Raw genomic sequence first — 18,945 nt, 5'->3', positions numbered from 1 at the left:
ACCAGCAGAAACACAGTTTAAACCAGCTTACAGGTGAAGTGACTAACACTGATTTTCTGGTTACAGTGGCACAAGTCAAGTGGTGGGAGATAAATATTAGGTTAATATGAAAGGTAATGTAATAAAAGCAGAGAAGATCTGAGGAACTTTGACATGAGCTAATTTGTGTTGGCAAGTGAAAACATCTCCACAATGGTAGGTCTTATTGGGTGTTCTGGGTATGCAGTGGACTATGAAAAGTCACACAAAGTAGGACAACTGGTGAATAACTAAATGGGTTTAGCGGCCGGCACCCAGGGCTGCCTGCTTAAAAAAAAAGGTTAATACCTCAAAGCTGTCTACACAATATTAGCTGGGTGTTTTTAACTTGGTGTATAAATTTTAGACAGTCAAAACTGGCGAAATATAGTAAGAAATAAGTTAAGTATGAATAAGCACAGATTTTTTAGCAGCACATGAAGGCATGCATGATGAAACATGTTTGATGATTAGCTCGTCAACAGAATAACCAGGTAACTACTATTTTTTCTTTATTTGCTCTGATACAATACCAGCTTCACACAGTAGAAAAGTATACCATATTATTGCTATTTATTAATACATTTTATTTATTTTATTTTTTAAGGCTCTTAATTATCATGGTTTACAATTAGTTCAAGTGTTTTTTTATATTACATGTTTTTTTACTTTGCATAGCTTTACGGAACTTAGTTACCCCACCACTACAACCCAGAGGCGAGACCTGCTGAATTAGAAGTTCAGTATAGTGTCTCTTAAAATGCGTCTTATAATCCGGTGAACCTTATGTATAAAAACAGACGAGAAAATAGATGTTCATTCATAGTGGGGCTTATAATTCAGTCCACCTTATAGTGTGAAAAATACAGTAAAACGTACACGGTTTTGAACAGGGTTTTTTAAAAAAAAAACACGTGTGTACCAGTGTACCAGTAACACATCTATTGTAATATGAAATAAACTGGGATGCCCTTAGAAAACTTGTTGACTTGTGGGTACACTGAAAAGGTAAAATGCGAAAAAATGCCCAAAAGGCCATGCAGCAATATTACAAATGCATGAGCCTCTAACACAAGCATATCTACGGTGGCCGAGAAAGCCCAACGCAGTGCAAATTGAAAAGCGCTGCAAAAGTACCAAACACATCCATCAAAACACAGGCGCAGCAAATAGAAAAACGCGCTGCAAATAGAACCACAACACAACGGAAGTGAGTCACAACACAACGGAATTTTCCCGGGGGACCTTAAAAGATGCTGTATTAGCTGTATACAAAGGACAATAAGTGGCAAACAAGCTTCTGAAAAGTAAGTTATGTTTATTACCTGTGATTACCACGGTTGTGTGCATATTATTAAAAGTTCTGCTTCACAAAACGCCTTGTTTGCCACTTATTGTCCTTTGTACACATAGTGAAGTCCGAGACGTTACTGAAGACGCAGCTTAGCTGGTACAGCATCTTTTAAGGTCCCCCGGGAAAATTCCGTTGTGTTGTGACTCACTTCCGTTGTGTTGTGGTTGTATTTGCAGCGCGTTTTTCTATTTGCAGCGCGTTTTTCTATTTGCTGCGCCTGTGTTGTAATTTTGATGGATGTGTTTTGTGCTTTTGCAGCGCTTTTCAATTTGCACTGCGTTGGGCTTTCTCGGCCACTGTACATATCTCATGTTAAAAAGAACATAATGGGAGAGATGTGTCTAAAAAAAAAAAAACAATTATTTAAACACCAACATATGAACACTGATAAGCTTCTCTGAAGGCAAAATCCTCCACTGTAGCAAAAACACAAATAAAGCAGCAGGTTGATTACACATTCTAAGGTTGTGTGCTCACAGGATGCTTTGTGTTGTATATGTTCACTGTTGAGAGCAGTGCAAATTAAGACAGGGTGTTTTTCAATGTTTTTTTGGTAAGAGATGTTTTCAAACATTTATTTTTCACACTTCAGCCCATTAACAACAATAACACTTGAACAGTAGAATAGCTATTTAGACTAAACAAACGTAGGGCTCTCAAACTCTAGACACAGACAGCTGCACGAATGTTCATTTTAGCATTCTGATGGTTCGACTCACTCCAGGATAAAAACATAATTTAATATAATTGGTTTGAAAGTAATTGCACTGGACAATTTAATAAAATTCACAATGTACATTTAACCCAAAAGAGCCCATGGTGATCTATGCATCACAGACCCTTTATAAGGTACGTAGAAATTTCCCTACAGCACTCTGTCCATTGGTGTACCTCATAAAGTCTCTAAGTGACATACACTGAACATCCTGAGAGCATAATCACAGGACAGTGTGTGAATCTGTGTTTATTTATCTCACCTTATTTACAGAATATAGGAGTGCAGGGTTAGTGCTTGAGATAACAGTACATCCTTCAAATAGTGTATTTTTTTGCTTTTACAGGTCTGTTTGACAGACTTAAGTATAAAAATTTTCATTTGATATACCTTTGATATACCTCTGATATAGATTCTAGAATAAAATTTGTAGCAACATTTTATAACTATTCATGTGTAGGGCTGGGTATTATTTTAAAGTTTTCGATACCGGTACGGGTACCTTGAATTCGATACCAATACCCCGAACAATACTTTTTTCTACACCTGTGTATAATTTTAGTGCATGTACACCTTTTCAAAAAATGGTATATTAAAAGAACAATCAGCTGAAAATCATTACAATTTAACTTAATATGCATATGAAGTATTTTAAAAGAAAGCTGGTTCTGGAGTAAGTTTGGAGTCTGAGTTTAAATACTAAATCATGTAAATGTGATCTTATTTAAATGCCAAATCATCACTTACACCAGACACAGCTGTTTAGCTATTACGTTTAAAAAAGGAAATAAGCTAATGTTGCTGACAAACTCTGGACTCTGCTGCTTTAGGCTAAGATACTATAAGCCTGAAAAATTGCTCAAGACGAATCCAAGTGTTTATATAAGCTACCTCTATCCCTACTAATACCCAGAAAGACTGGGTGGGTGAGGACCAAAACATGCCTTGTCTGATACAGGTCAGGTCAGCCACCGCAACATTTCTCTGTACTCTCTAAATTAAGATTATTTTCTTATTTATTTTAAGGATTATAAACACAAGGGCATTTTACACAAATTTTCCAAATAGACCACTGCAGCTGTGTCATCATTTTGTAGTTGGCGCTAAGTTGTTTGGAGTTCTGTGTCTAAACTTAATTTCTGAATCGCGAGAATAAATGGGCTTTTCAAAAGTTTTCAACTGTACTCTCTCAGACTCTGGCTGCTGGTGGTGAACAGCATGATGATCCAGGATACAAACCAGCGATCCTTAAATGGGAACAGTTCATTGTGCGTGGAAGTGTAATGTGTGGGTACTTATGTACACACACAAACACACACACATGCCAACCTTGAAGTGTGACCGTGCACTGTGTAAAGTGGGAGGGGAGGAGGGGCTGTAGAGTGTTTTTGCAGTTCTCAGCAATTTTCACTATGAATTGAATATGAGCATTAGCAGTATTGACGAGTCATCACAAAGCACAATGTGACCCAATATGACAGTTTAACAGTCAAGTGTCCTTACATGTTTCTGTGAGCATATAGGAACACTCCTGTTATGACAGTAAGAGTTCGGGAACAGGCTTTCCCTCACTATACTCACTGCTGGCATGGTGCTACACACAGCTAGCCAGATTGGCACAGATTGATATATGGAGATTTATATAGACAGCATCTCTGCAGGCCTATATAATACAGCAAAAACTGCTTTAAAGCAACACAAGTGCAGCTGAGTGGCTGTATGTACATACATTAGCATAGAGGGCCTAGTAGGGGATAAAGAGGGAAGGAGAAATGGGAGTTGACATGCTCATGACCTCCCACAAGGTTGTGTACTAAGCAGTTTTTTTTATTCGCCTGCCAAAGTGACTGAAGGAAGGCCTCATCACAGCTTTATCGCTTAGTACCAGTTAGCAAGCGTAAACCACACACGCTCAAAGTCTGGTTCAGATTCACCAAGATTAAACTCTGATATTCTAAGTGAGTAAGTCTGCAGATCTTACAGAGAATGATAAGAAACGTTTGTCTGTTTTCACAAAATAAAAAACCTGTTCAAAGAGGTCAGTTTAAGGAAAAGAACAAAGAGATTTTAAGCTGTTTTGCACAAAGCTAAAGAAAACATGTTGCTCATACCTCTGTCTCCTGCAGGATTGATGCATTTATGTAGCCTCCACTGTCTGCTGCTGCTGGACACTTGCACTATGTGGAACTCCCGAACTCCTGCTTCACTCTGAGGACAGAAAGAAAACAATGTTTATAACTTCTAGGAACTGGTAAGGTGGAGCTAGATTTCCCTCCAAGCTATTTATTTATTTTTTTTAAAAACTTGTACATGTCTTCGAGTCTTGTATGGTTGTGCTATTTAATTTAAAAAGAAAAAAAAAATCAAGCTTTTTTTTTTTTTTTTTAGAAGTGGACAAAAACTTTGGGGTCGGTTATTAATTATTTTTTTTTGTTTTGCTCTAGATGTCACATGACTTATCTTTAGTGGCTAAATCTATGAGTGATACACGTCCATTTAAACTTAAAAGAAGAGTGCATTTTTCTTATTTTAATCAGTTTATTTAGTTAATCTTTAATTGCGTTACACCTTCCTATAACTGATAAGCCCTATCTGGATGAGATTAGTTTCTCAGGGGGTCTTGGGGTCATTTTCTCTTTTATGGGGGATCCTTTGTGATTTCATTTCCATCCAGAACGACCATGCATGTGTATTTCTCTGATGTCCTCTGACAAAAATACAGGCTGAATGACCTGATTTAATTTTTGCTGAATTCTGTGATCCTCCAGTAAATTGCAAATCTCTGAGTTTCATCTATGTGTCCACTGCCACGCACCATAATTACACTTTGGGTGTGCATTTCCACGAAGATCCTTGCAAACACAACAGCGAGTGGAAATGGAGGAGCTACTGAACGTGATGTCTTGTGACCGAGAAAGCCTAAAATCTCACTGGTCCTCCTGTTTTTTTTCAATTGCAGTCAATATGCAAGAGTTTGATCACTGAGTAAAAGTGTGAAATATTTTTCTTATCCTGTCTGGTTAGGGCTATTAGCTTCTAAACAGTATGTTTTTTTTTTTCAAAACTGAAAGGCCTATTCCTGTTACCAAGTTTTCTGTCCTGCTTTAGTAACGCCTATATTGTTTGGCACAGCATGCTAAAGAAAAATTGTTGTGCGTAACTGAATTAACAAGACGAATAGTAAGCTATGTGTGTGTTTGGAGGGATTTGTTAGCAACACAGTACAGTCAGTCTTAGTATAACAAAAGTTTTTGATGAAGATTTTCAATTTAACAGATGATCATATAGATATAAGTGAATGTAGTCTCTTTACGCACCTATACATTCCTCAAACAAATGAAAAAGTGGTTGTTAAAAAGTGTAAAATACACAAATAAGCAAAACAAGCATACAGTGTTGATGTTCTCCACGTCCACAAACACCAGCATGTTGCCGCTACGCTCCTCCTCTCTCTCCTCCTTTTTGCCTCTTCCTGGCAGTGTGTTACTGCGGCATGCTGTCGCCTTCACACTGAGTGAACGACTCGCACAGATAAAAGCTGTGTGACGTAGCACTCTGTGACTGTGAGAGAAACAGTGTGAGAGAGAGTGGAGTAGAGAAAGTGAGCAAAAATGAGTCAGGGAGAGAGACGGGGATGGGAGGTGAGAGAGTGAGAGTGAGAGAGAGAGTGAGAAATTTGCACTGTGTGAGACAAGTCATTTAGGTTGTGGGGTCTGAAAGTAATTTCCCAACTCTTAATGATGTTACAAGCTAATTATCTCAGCTGTAGAAGCCATAAAACATGTTTCCAGATGAAAGCTCGCTCACTTAACCATGAATCAAACGCTTAACTTTTACAAGCAGAAGAGTGAAGCACTACACACCACAGCTTCTGCTTCATTGAAAAAAATGTTTAAATGGGAAACTGGGAGAGTTAAAATATTGTGTGCTCATGATTGTAGGGGGGCATAACTCTTGTACAATACTGCTTCAATAAAGTATACACATTTTTTTGCACTATAAGGCGCACCGTTTTATAAGGCGCACTAAAAACCAACGTCTATTTTCTGGACTATCTTCAAACACAAGTTGGTCTTACCGATGGGGTGCAAGAGCTGTAAAGCTAAGCTAAGTAAACAAAAAAAGTCAAACCAGCACTGGATGTTAATAAGATTTCTCCCCTGAAAACTGTTTATTTGGGTGAGTAAAGCACTTCTCTTTATTTACAGAAAGCTTACATTTACAGATTTCCCAGAGCATTATTATTAGCAGCTAACTGCTAATGCCATCCAATTGACACTCGACAACACACAGCTTATATGATCAATGATCGAAACTAATCTCAATATATGATTCAGTCAGTCTGTATATCATAAAGGTATATCATGTGTTGCAGCAGCTGCTGATGGATTTGTACAAAACAATCAAATATTTATTTTTGGTAAATATGTTCTTGTCTTTTTTAAAACAGCTTTAATGTTTTTTTTTATAAAATGTTACATGTTTTTTTTAACAAACTGAAAGTAGAGCTGGGTGTTATGGCCTACACAAAAACACAAAAAATTATATATATATTTTCCCCCTACTAAAAATTTTACTACATATGACAAAGAAATAGATTAGAAATAGCCATAGCCATTATAATTTTAAAACACTGATCCATTCAGGTATAAAATTATTTCTTGCTTTAAGCCCTGTACACATAACATTTCTTTAAAACGTAAAAATGAAACACAGACCTCAGTCTTTTTAACCACATTGCATCATGGCTAATTTTCAAAACTTAACTTTAAATATTGAACATACAGAACCTTAAATACTAAACATACGACTGAGTCTAGGGGTCATACATAAGCGCTAGTCGTTTCACTGCAAAGTTGTGGCACTGCTTTATCGCTAAAAAAAGCTACGTGAAGGTAAAACATTCCTTGGGCGCCTTCAATTGAGCTGTATGGTGGTAAATCATTTGCAATATAGCAGCAATGCAGTGGGAAATCTTGCTGCACATACCTGAGTTTTGCATTTTTCTCCACACTCTCGTAGTAAAACAGAAAGTGGATCTCGTGCACCCCCTCTCGGTCAGGTCCTCTTAGCCACAGTGGGATCTGCAGCGCCTCTCCTGGTCCCAGTACGCCTCCTGTTAAAGGAATATCCACCACTGTCGGTCTGTCATTCCCATTAACGCCAAATGTAGCAGCAGACACCAGCGTCACTGTGCCGTCAGACGGGGGCGTGGCCATAGTCTTGTATGCGGAGCAATGCTCGGCAGCCGTAGGGGTAACAGGGGTCAGGTCAGAGGCGGCGCTGCCGAATGTGAAAAACTCTGGGTGTGTGGAGGCCACCCGCAGCCCAGCGAGAGGAGCTGCGCTCACGTTGACAAATTCCACCCACGCTTTCCTGATCTCACCACACAGCAAACTCGAAGGGAAGTTAATGAAGAACACCTGAGAGAGAGAGAGAGAGAGAGAGAGAGAGAGAGAGAGAGAGAGAGGGTGAGGAAGATAATAGATCCTGCATTACCATTATCGACTCCTGTAATGGGTGCCTCACTGCTTTAGTCTGACTGCCAAACTGTGCCAGGGGCAGTGTTTAATGCAGGCCTCATTAAAACTAACTTCTAGTGTACAAACAAAAAACCTCACACTCACGCACTAAACACACACAGCTTATATGATCAATGACCGAAACTAATCTCAATATATGATTCAGGTCAGTCTGTATTTATCATTAAGGTATATCATGTGTTGCAGCTGCTGCTGATGGATTTGTGCAAAACAATCAAATATTTATTTTTGGTGAATATGTTCTTGTCTTTTTTAAAACAGCTTTAATTTTTTTTTAAATAAAATGTTAGGTGTTTTTTTTTAACAAACTTAAAGTAGAGCTGCGTGTTATGTCCTTAAAAGAAAAAAAACAAGTATTTTTCCCCCTACTAAAAATTTAACTACATATGACAAAGAAATAGATTAAAAATAGCCATAGCCATTATAATTTTGAAACACTGATACATTTAGGCATATAATTATTTCTTGCTTTAAGCCCTGTACACATAAAGTTGTGGCACTGCTTTTTCGCTAAAAAAGCTACATGAAGGTAAAACATTCCTTGGGCGCCTTCAATTGAGCTGTATGGTGGTAAATCCTTTGCAATATAGCAGCAATGCAAAGGGAAATATTCTCAGTGGGAAGTTTGTTGCAATGTCATATTGTCATATTTCTGAAGTACTTCAGTTTCATTTTACACAGCTTGCAAACAATTATGCTTGTGTCAAGTTCTCTCTTCCCCGGGACACTGTAATATCCAAATTGTGCCCAAACACTGGCTATTAGCGACAACGGGGCTGGTTAAATCACACTTTTCTCCTGCTGGCAAACTAACTGGCTTGCTGCAAGGTGGCCTGGACGGGCTTCTTCTACAGTGGCCAAGTGGATGCGTAATGCGGTATGCAGTACTGTCGGGAGTAGGAGCGATTAAAAATAAAACCTTAACGCATTTTTTTATCTTTTTCGGGCATTCTGATTTGATTCAGAATCGCCAGGAATAGGAATTACAATTCTTTAAAGATTTTCTTTCAGCACCCCTAGTGTACAGTATGTGTCCAAAGCACTGGAGCATACTTGCCATTAACAAAATGTAACGGGCCATAAACTTATGTAGGGCTACAGAATTACATTGTTTGCCTTTTGTGCGATTACACTTTTGGTTCCCTTTAAAGATGGATACATTTATTTAGTTAAATGTGCAAGTGTACAGAATTTTTCCCCAAGTTTTTTCAACAGGTAAAGGTAATCCTCAACTAAACTCAAATGTGCTATATAATATATAAGGAACCAGCAAAACGCAGACAAGTAATTTGGAGTCACAGCGCTCTAAACACACTCAGATGCCCTCCCCCAATTCACATACCTCCAGCAAGGGCATCGGAGGGGTGATGATGGGGTCCAGGCGTCTGTCTGGTCCATGTGTGACGGAGGTCTTCTCCTCTTTGGTCATATTGAGCCTCGGCCCCTGAATCTCCAGGTCCTGCCGCCCGCGCACAATCATCAACTGACTGCCTGCAGTTCACACAAAGCGCAAATACACACATTATACACAATACAGCTAAAACAGAAATGAGTAGCTAAGAGAGAACAAAGACAGAACATTTCAGCAGAACAGTAAAAGACAAACAAACAACGCCCGATGCAGTGCTCCACAAATTGGAACACAATTTAAATTTAGATGATTGATTGCTGTAGATAATGCTGTGGGTGAATCAAATCCAGAACAAAAGAAAAAAGCAGGCTAATGTTTATGCACACATCCCATTAGTGTGCATTCTATCTGTACATCCTCTGTACAGTACATTCACAACTGTTAATATTTATATTGGACATTTGTTACCCTTATGCCCTTAAGACTAATAGTGTTTTAATAAGCTCAGCATTTACTGGCCTCCCTTCCCTGTTGTTTACTGTTCAATAAGCAGTCCTGGGTAAAAGGTCAGAACTTCAGCATAATTGATTGGGGCAAAACTAAGGCAAACAAAAATATGTACACTGATGTGCCACAGGTAATGGAACAGGAAGCAACATCATGTCCCATGAAAGCTTAAGAATGTTACTCGCTTGTTCACACTTTTTGTTAAATGCCACACAACCTCAGAACAAGAATATCCAATCTATGTAGCATCCACGATCAGGTCTCACTTATCCTGCCTCAAACGCGGTGGCCAGCGATCAACCTCACTAACAAAGGAACACCTCACAACCTCACAAGTGTGAGCATTCCCAACCACTCCTCTGAGGAAACAAGTTCTGTTCAATTTATATAAAGCTTTTCTATAACTTTCGGCATGTCGCTGTAGAAGTTTTTCATCATCTCTACGAATGGACAGTAATTGTGCGCCGTATTTTTCGCACTATAAGGCACACCTTTCACAAAAATGTTCAGTGCGCCTTATAATCCGGTGCATCTTGTGTATGAATTTTACCAGTCAGGTTGTAAGGAGCAGTAAATCCACTCTGCCAAACTGAGGTTTATACAGAAGTTTCAGTTAAGTTTCTTCAGCACCGAGACTGACGTAGCAATAGCATTAGCCGCTAAACGCTATTTCCCTGTCTAGATGTGAGTATTTTCAGCCTGCTCCTAACCCTGGCTAGCACTGCTGGAACGGTTAGCAGCTAATGCTAATGCACCAGCCTAGTGCTAGAGAAATTTGGGAATCTAAGCTTACTGTAAATAAAGGGAAGCACTTTAATTCCCCTAATAAACAGTTTTCAGGAGAGAAATCTGTGTAGAATAACATGCAGCACTCGTTTGACTTTAAAAGAAAGTCTCTCGTTATTACAGTTTATTTAGCTTATCGTTACGTAACTTAGTTAGCTGTCAAACCAGTATGACATAGGGAGAATTACTCCAGGGGGGGATTTTTAGTCTGTGTGAGGTACCTTCACTAGCGCTGTTCTCATCGTCTCTGGTGCTCAGGTTGTAAACCACACCAAGCACATGTAGCTCTCCGGTTTTATGAGGGAGCAACTTCAGTCGAGCCTGAAGGACAAAAGGTGTGGAGAGACAAAGATATAGCACATTAAAATCAGACAATAACTGAACATTAATTAGAAGAGATTAAAATACTGAATAAAAAGCAAAGTTGGGTCAAACAATCTCTGTAAATAAAGAGAGTGATGGGGGTGAAAGCAATATAACCAATAAAGGGAGAGTAAAGTGGCAATGAAGAAAAAAAAATAAGCACCGTAGATAAATAAAAATAAATAATAAAAAAAAAAACTCACCACTTTCGTTTCCTCCGGGCTGACTGTGAACTCTGGAATGACTTCAGTGCTGATAATGTTATTGAGCGCTGCGGCCTGGAACGAAAGACCCACACGGGGAGACTTCAATAACCACAGATAATTAAAACAGAGACCTCCAGAGCTAATGAGCTGGCTGTACAGATGCAGTGGTCTTACGTTGCCTGTGGCTGCCTCGTTCTCATTGGTAATCGGTTCTCCAAGTGTGCCACCTTGAAGTGCAGAAAAGTCTTTTGCTGTGAACTTCCACAGCAGAGACAGGTCTGACAGAGCCAAGGGAACCTTCAGAGGGTTTCTGAACACTATCTCTACAAAGATGGGTTCTAGAGCAACACAAGAAACAGAAATCAGAGAAGCTGTGTTGGTGGTACTCTAGTGGTGAAAGACAGAATGTAAGAAGGAGCAGAATACTTACCTTCTACCACAGCAAGAGGGTAGCGCAGGTTGTCTGTGTGGCTGCTGAGGCAGTACTGTGTGGGCTGGAAGCTGATAGGCACGCTTCCCCTGTTGGCCACAGCCACAACCTGCTCCTCTAACTCTGCCCACAACTGGGCCTGTTCCCGGTCATATGGATGATCCAGCCACACGTGGGTGGCAGCTTGCTTTTCTCCTGTTACACACATTCATTTACACAAACACATTCAGTACATTCAAATACAACAGACATTTACGCCTTTGCACTCCACGTACTGCAAGAGGTAATTTTTGCTAATAGGTAACAGGAATTAAACTAACGATATTATTTTAGCACTGTGCTTTAAAACAATAAATAATTATACCCAAATAATAATTTCACATCAGCTTGTTATGCAATCTCAAAATAGATTTCCCTGTGTGGTTTCAGATATAGTGGCATCCTGGTGTCTTTGAACTCCTCGGCTAATCACAAAAGTACTGGAAGAAAAACAATTTTTTTTCCACTGCTCTACAGTTCAATGTAGTTCAACCCCTCTAAGGCCTGGAATTACCTAGTGTTTTTCTGCTTTAATTTTTCCTTTTCAGTAACAGATGTCATGAAGCATTGCAATTGTTTTGATATACAGCTCTGGAAAAAAATAAATAAATAAGAGACCACTTAAAAATGATGAGTTTCTTATTTCTATGGTATATAATCAAGAGTAAGATGGATGATCACAAATCATCAAACCAAGTTGAACTGCTTAAAGTGGCATAAAGTCATCCAAAAGCAGTGTGTAAGACTGGTGGAGGGAAACATGCCAAGATGCATGAAAACCAGGGTTATTCCACCAAATATTGATTTCTGACCTTTATGATTATGAACTTGTTTTCTCTGCATTATTAAAGCTCTGAAAGCTCTGCATCTTTTTTTATATTTCAGCTATTGCTCATTTTTTGCAAATAAATGCTCTAAATGTTTGGAATTTGGGAGAAACATTGTCTGTAGTTTATAGAATAAAACAACAATGTTTATTTTAAATCAAACATATACCTATAAATAGCAAAATCAGAGAAACTGATTCAGAAACTGAAGTGGCCTTCACAGAGCTGTATATTGAGTACTGCAGAATCAGTATTGTGATATAATTGTTATCTTGGACAACATATCGCAAGATGCCATTAAAGTATTTTAGCAACAAAATGAATCTATTGTCCAGTAATAATACAGTCACTCACTTACACTCAAGCCTTTTTAGTAGAGTCACTGGGGCAATTTAGCACACACTGTAAAAATACACTTCAAAAGAGAGAATGAACAGACAGCAATCAGCTTCCTGCTTCTTCAAACCTTTCATTCATACAAATGAAAAAAGCTGATGCATTTAAATAGCTGCTGCTTACTGCTCCCCAACCAGCATTTCAAGAGACTGACAATTTGGTCAGTGCTTCTACCACGGAGGCTGTAGGGGACTAATTACACTTGCATAAATGATGCATTTTACCAGGACAGGACAGCTCAAGTGTGACTCAGCAAGTGTATTCACAGCAAGATCTGCAGTTAAATCAAATTAATGTTCATTTTTGTCCAACTGGGTTCATTCAACTCTAGAAATCTTCTCTTCTGTTTAATGTGAGTTTTTATTGAGTGTTTCTGTGTGTGTTTTCTTACCCTGTGCAAGTCTGCGCTCATGGCCAAAGAACACACGTGTCTGGGCACTATGAAGGCAGGGTAGTGGGAGCTGAGGCAGTGAGCTCTCACTGGGCGGCTGACCCACACTCTGTAAATAGACAGATAGATAAAAAGGATTAAACAATTATATTTAATATATACAGTGAGATGTAAAAGTTTGGGCACCCTTGAAGTAGATTATTTGGTGTAAAAAGACAAAAAAAAGACAGAATATTAAATAAAAGCTTTCTTTACACATTTTAGCAAACTTATTTACATCTTCCACAGTTTCAAAACAACAAAGACCAAGAGCCTGAGGCAAAAGTTTCAGGCACACCTTCTGGTCAGAACTTTGGCAAGTATATCAGCCTTTTTTTTCTTTGCAAAAGGCTTGTTTTTCTGAAATTATTTGGTGATCTTGAATGCACAGCTCTAATGATGCCTTTCTGCAGATTTTCAATGATGTTTTGGATGGGAGACTGCAACAGCCATGGCTAATACCTGCAGGTTGTTTTAAAGCAGCCCTCATCATCTTTATTGTAGAAGCAGATTTTGATGGCTTTCAAAAAAACAAGCATTTTGGTGAACTGATCAGCTTTTACATTTAACAGTTGAATAGGTGTCCCTTTTATGAATTTCTGGGTCACTGCACATCAGAACAACGTATCGCCACTTCAGAGTATAACAGATCTTCTCAGGTGTTTTTGCATTTAAACAAGGGTTTTTTTTGACATTCATTGTTCTTATTAAATATCATTTCCATAATCACATTATTTACTGAGAAAACTGATGGCAGATAAAGCTTTACTATCTCCTCACAGCCTTAGCCTACTTTGTGAGCATCATTTACTTTAGATTTTAGAGTGCTGGCCAGCTGGATGAAGCCAACACAGATCATGAATAAGCAATAGCACTAAAAAGCTAATTAAGACCCTGGTATTAAAAAAAAATATATATATGAAATTATTTTGCATGGCGCTCCCTTTTTTTACTTAACGTTTTTTACTTGCATTTTACAGATCTAATAATCTTCTGTTGACTTAATTATTTACATTAAATGTTAACATATTATTAGTAAGGTAGTTTTACAGACTATATTTTCCTTTCAGTGCAGTATTTTCATTCAAAATGCTGTGTACTTCAAGAAACTGTCCCCAAACGTCTTAATTTGTAGGAACTTAATGAGCAAGGATCAGCCTAACTGCTTTACACTCATCTTTACCATCAAAACAATGCATTAATGCATTTCACGTTCATAGAAATTACACAGAGAACTGAGTAATCGCTGTGTGCCCACTAAAGACTGGCCCTGATTACATTTTTATTCTTTCCTTCATGTTCCTTTCACTTCACTGGATTAGTAACGGCTCGGTATTTGACATACAGTACGCTGCACATGGAAAGCCATTAGCTCACACCCTGTGCAGCATCCAGCGAGTCAGATCTGCGGCTTTCAGATTCAGTCAATGTGAAGGAAACCTGCTGAAGCAAGTGTAAAAGAGTAATGAGATCAGGCCGCTGTGTCACTGCATGAAGGACTACATGCTGGTTGGAGGTCTGACGCCATGTGACAAACCCGTTGACCCTGCAGTAAAGCGTTAGAGATGAAACGGTGCTGTGCGAGAGCTGTGCAGAATCTTAATGGCTGCTGAAACCTGGGGCTAGAGTTCAGTGCACTGATCCATTTACCTGCTACGCTATAGCTCTCACACACACTCCTGCATTAACAGGTCAGATATAATAAAAAGAAAGCTTAGAGCTTTTACTCAGCTCAGCGACATAGCTGAATTTTAATTATGTAGAGTCCGGGGACGGATTGGTTCATTCTGGGGTCTTGAGTGCAACCTCCACCTCCTTAGGCTCTTATATCTATTGATGATAGATATAGTCTGATAGAAAGACTATTTGTAAAGCATACTCGCCACTCCCCCGGAAAAATGCAACCTTGCAATTGTTTCGAATCTGCAGATGCAGCAGAAAATTCACAACGTGATTCAGAATTTTCTTTTTTTACGTCAACATTTTTCATGACTTCTATATATGGCCACAAACATACAACATTTTGCACAAACTAACAATAGTTTTCTAGACAATCAGGATTCCAGGGTTTTCCCCCCATAGTGCTTTATAGTTAGTAGAGGCCGACCGATCGATCGGCCAGCCGATTTAATCGGCCGATTTTTGTTATTTTTTTATCAATCGGCATCGGCCGATTTTCTTATTTTGCCGCGCCGATTTTAATCCGGCACATCTGCGGGCAGCTACTTGGAACGCAGCGCAAGGTTTCAAGAGTGAGCAAGACTTTCAACGGGTAAGGCATCCATTTTTACAATCCAGTGTCCCAAAGTCTATATTTTCTCTCATGATTAGATCTGTGATGTTGCTTCATTTACTGAAAAAGAATAGAATTTCAACTGCATCGGTGTTGTAGCATTTCTCTCCAAACGAAACTATGCTTAGCGTTGATGGCAGGAGTGCATTTGGAATGCGCCCTGACTATGCAAGGCAAGCCCTATCTATAAGCTCTAGTATAAAATAACTGACGTCTCTTCTTCAGAAACGAAAATCTAAGTAAATAAAATCAAATTAACACTTGATATTTTCAGTATTTAAATTATTTTTAGACGAAATGAAAAAGGGCAGGACTAAAACTGTTTAAGGATATTCGCAGCATCAGCTGCGCTGAAATAATAATTACTGGTTAGTCAGGATTATTAGAGGACTGTACTTCTCCTTATATATAAATAAGCTTTATTGTAAACGAATTAATAAAACAAATAGTTTCTAAAATAATGGAGTTAAAATAAAACATCTCTTTTTCCTTCACTACAAACAGACATTAAATCATGCCGCCTCCTGCTGTTCTGCTGTAAAACTCACCCGTTTAAAGGGGTTTGAGCTGTTAGATATTAAATGAAACGATGAGCAGAATTTTCTGTTTTGTCGGGTTCTACTTTAGAACCCCCTCCAGACTTTTCTGATAAAAGCTCATTTTATCCTGAACCTATAAAGCCAGGCGGACACTGTGCGATTTTTGTAATCAGATGCGTTCTGGAGAGCTCAAACAGCACGTTTGAATCGTTTGTCGTGTATGAACAACGCCTGCGATTCATCTGCACACACTGTACGGTCCGACTGACCTGCTGCGACGGGGGAGCTTACACTTCACGTCTAAACGCAGCCCGTAGGCGGAGCTTTCTTTGCGTACAAACTCTCGCTTCAACACAACGCCTTGCAAAAGAAAGCGCTTAGCTTTGCTTATTTGTGCCCTGTTGTGCGCTGAAAGTCCACGGAAGAGACGTACATGGACTCGCAGGTGGCTGAGGCGACGTGGACTCTACGGGTTGTCCGTTTTACAGAAGGAGAGCGCATAGAAAAATGACTGCACGTCAGGCTGCGAAAGAAACACCAGCAGCTTAAATAAAATAAAATAATTTTATTTTTTATTCTGTTTATTGTTTATGTAAAAACTGGTTTTGCAACACTGAATATTAAACAAGCAATCGGTTATTCACACTGGATAGGGACCCTCATTTACAGTGCCGCTGAGCATTAACAGTGTAAAAGGGATTAATAATATATATAAAAAATAGGAATAAAAACTGACATTTATTATAGACGAATAAAATATATACGTAAAAAAGGAAAAATAGGACCTTAAAAAAAGATCATAAAAATTGACATAAAAGGGAAAACAATTATATCTTATGAAGATATATATTTAATGATTTGATTAATAAAAGAAAAATAATTTAAATGAATAAATAAAAAATATAAAATATAAACTCATTAAAAATTCGTTTAAAATAACCCAGGCTTTCTGCAGAATAATCAAAGTTTCAGTTAGTTTCAGTTTCAAATCATGAAAACAGCTCACCAAAACCTCAAACTATTCTTTATATTTGACAATATTTACTTACATGCCCTTACTTATTTTTATTCAACTGAACTGAGTTTTATATTATCTGTAGCCTCGCTCTGAATTCAGCTCCGCCCTGCGAAAGAGAGTGAGAGAGAGGCGCAGCGCATTTTGTCTGATTTATCTTGATTAATTATCAGTACATTTATTAGCTTTAGTTAGTTTAATAGCACTAATTTTACTACACTTCTCCGACCTTATTTATTAAAACGTTTATTTTAGAAGACAGAGGTTATTCTGCACGCAATGCCACGCGCTGCGCTAAGCTGGCTTTGCGTGGCTAATATTCTGAAGCACTGGACGAGATTTTAATTAATAAATTAATATATTTATAATTTTAATAAATTTGCCCTGGCGAAAAGAATTATAAAATATAGCTTTATATATTTCTGTGCATGTTTTAAGTTTTATATAATTGACGGGCAGCACCAGAGGCTGACAATGTGCTTTATTTTTCAGATATAATAGCAAAGTGAAATAAAATAAATTTATGTTTGTCAAAGATATTTTCTCTTTTAATTTTTCTTTTCAAAAACTCCAGCTATTGACTGAGAATAAGCATCTGTTGAAATTCTTAAACAGCAGAATGCCTGTGTCTGCTACATTAAGCTATAAGTCTGTGTACCGAACATAAATATAAATCCTTATAACTGACAGAAATAAATATGACTAATAATAATTTATAGTTACTGTGCAGATTTTTGGGAAAACAGGTCGTGACGTTAAGAAATCGGCCCGCAAAATAGCTCACACTGTGAGACAAGCGACCAAAATTTCTGGCATGTCAGAAATCCCTGGTCGCGTCCGACTGCTCATTCGCAGCTCCTATGGGCAATTAATCGGACATCGCTTCCCCTCTCACACTGCACGACAAACGACGCACGATCAAGCTAAAATTCGGCCCGATCATGAAATTCAGTCGCATCCGACCAGATCGGGCTTAAAATCGGGCTAAAATCGCACAGTGTCCGTCTGGCTTAAAGTCCGCGCTCTTCAGCTTTCTCAACTCATTTTCCGCTCACGCACCGAACCTCCAGTACAGCTGATGAGACGCGTTTCTCTGGCTAAGGAGCTCATTTGAAGAAGAAAAAAAAAACAGATAAAGCTATATTTAAATTACAGCACCTGTCTGTTTTTGCATTATTTATAATGTTATTCTTAATTTAAACGTCACCCATTTTTGTAAAATAATAGCTGCAGCCCTAATGTGAACATTTTATAACATTGTCCTCCCATGTCCATTCGTTTTCAACTGCATGGAGTTGAAGAAGAAATGAGCTTTGCCGTTTTGGAGTAACTATCTAAAGTTGTCACATTATGGAAGTCTTCTTGCACTCTGTTAAACATATTAAAATGAATAATTAATAGACTAACAGACTGCAACAAGTCATACATTTGTTAATTAGTAGGCCCCTGCAGTAAATTTTATATAATAGCCAACATAATATTTCTACTATAAACATGAATATATAGTGTATATAGAACATATGTTATATAATGAATAAAATAAAATGTGATGGATAATACAATCTAAATAAAATTAATATTTTTTTTATTAGTATAATAAATTAGTATATTTATTAGTATAATACGATAGCATATCGGCCCTAAAAATCGGCAGGTCACATCGGCCATCGGCTGACTCTGATCACTAATGATCGGTATCGGCCTTAGAAAAACCCATATCGGTCGGTCTCTAATAGTTAGATCAGCTGCCTTGACAACAAATGCCCTCCACCTCAACCTCAAAAACGGCAGCACAATCAGCTTGTTTGGGCTATAAAATAGATCACTAATAGAGGGACTCTGGTCCGGGTCAGACGTTGTGTTCTCAAACTATTGAGAACTATTTTATCTGTACATATGAAGCGGCAGGATGTTTTTTTTAGCCTTCACAATGTGGGCTTTGTGTTTCATGCAACTCACAAAAAATTCCTGTGCAATGTAAATATTTATCTGTATTCTACTTAAATCCCCATGGGCTAGAACATTAAACAAACAGTATTTGCAGACACTATATTATAATCTGTGTTATTACTTATGTATTTATAACTATTAGAAAGCTGTAGACAAATAGATGTCCACTCATGTTTTATGTTG

The 18,945-nt window shown here is 38.2% G+C and overlaps 1 protein-coding gene across 3 annotated transcripts in view; it reads right to left on the bottom strand.

Annotated features, from left to right (window-relative positions):
• trappc8 (trafficking protein particle complex subunit 8) overlaps positions 1–18,945 on the bottom strand; it is a 52,223-nt gene that overhangs the window by 12,610 nt on the left and 20,668 nt on the right. For all 3 annotated transcript variants that reach the window (XM_007257014.3, XM_007257015.3, XM_007257016.3), the window contains 9 exons: positions 12,927–13,035; positions 11,274–11,468; positions 11,018–11,181; positions 10,841–10,915; positions 10,496–10,595; positions 8,973–9,121; positions 7,077–7,510; positions 5,480–5,648; positions 4,199–4,295 (listed from right to left, as the gene is read on the bottom strand). In XM_007257014.3, coding sequence (XP_007257076.3) covers positions 4,199–4,295; positions 5,480–5,648; positions 7,077–7,510; positions 8,973–9,121; positions 10,496–10,595; positions 10,841–10,915; positions 11,018–11,181; positions 11,274–11,468; positions 12,927–13,035 — 1,492 coding nt within the window. The remainder of the gene's footprint in view (positions 1–4,198; positions 4,296–5,479; positions 5,649–7,076; positions 7,511–8,972; positions 9,122–10,495; positions 10,596–10,840; positions 10,916–11,017; positions 11,182–11,273; positions 11,469–12,926; positions 13,036–18,945) is intronic.

Source organism: Astyanax mexicanus, chromosome 1, assembly GCF_023375975.1.
Source record: "Astyanax mexicanus isolate ESR-SI-001 chromosome 1, AstMex3_surface, whole genome shotgun sequence".
In the NCBI taxonomy this organism is placed as follows: Eukaryota; Metazoa; Chordata; class Actinopteri; order Characiformes; family Acestrorhamphidae; genus Astyanax; species Astyanax mexicanus.
Note: the sequence above shows the minus strand (reverse complement) of the source record. Positions and strands in the feature narration are given on the sequence as shown.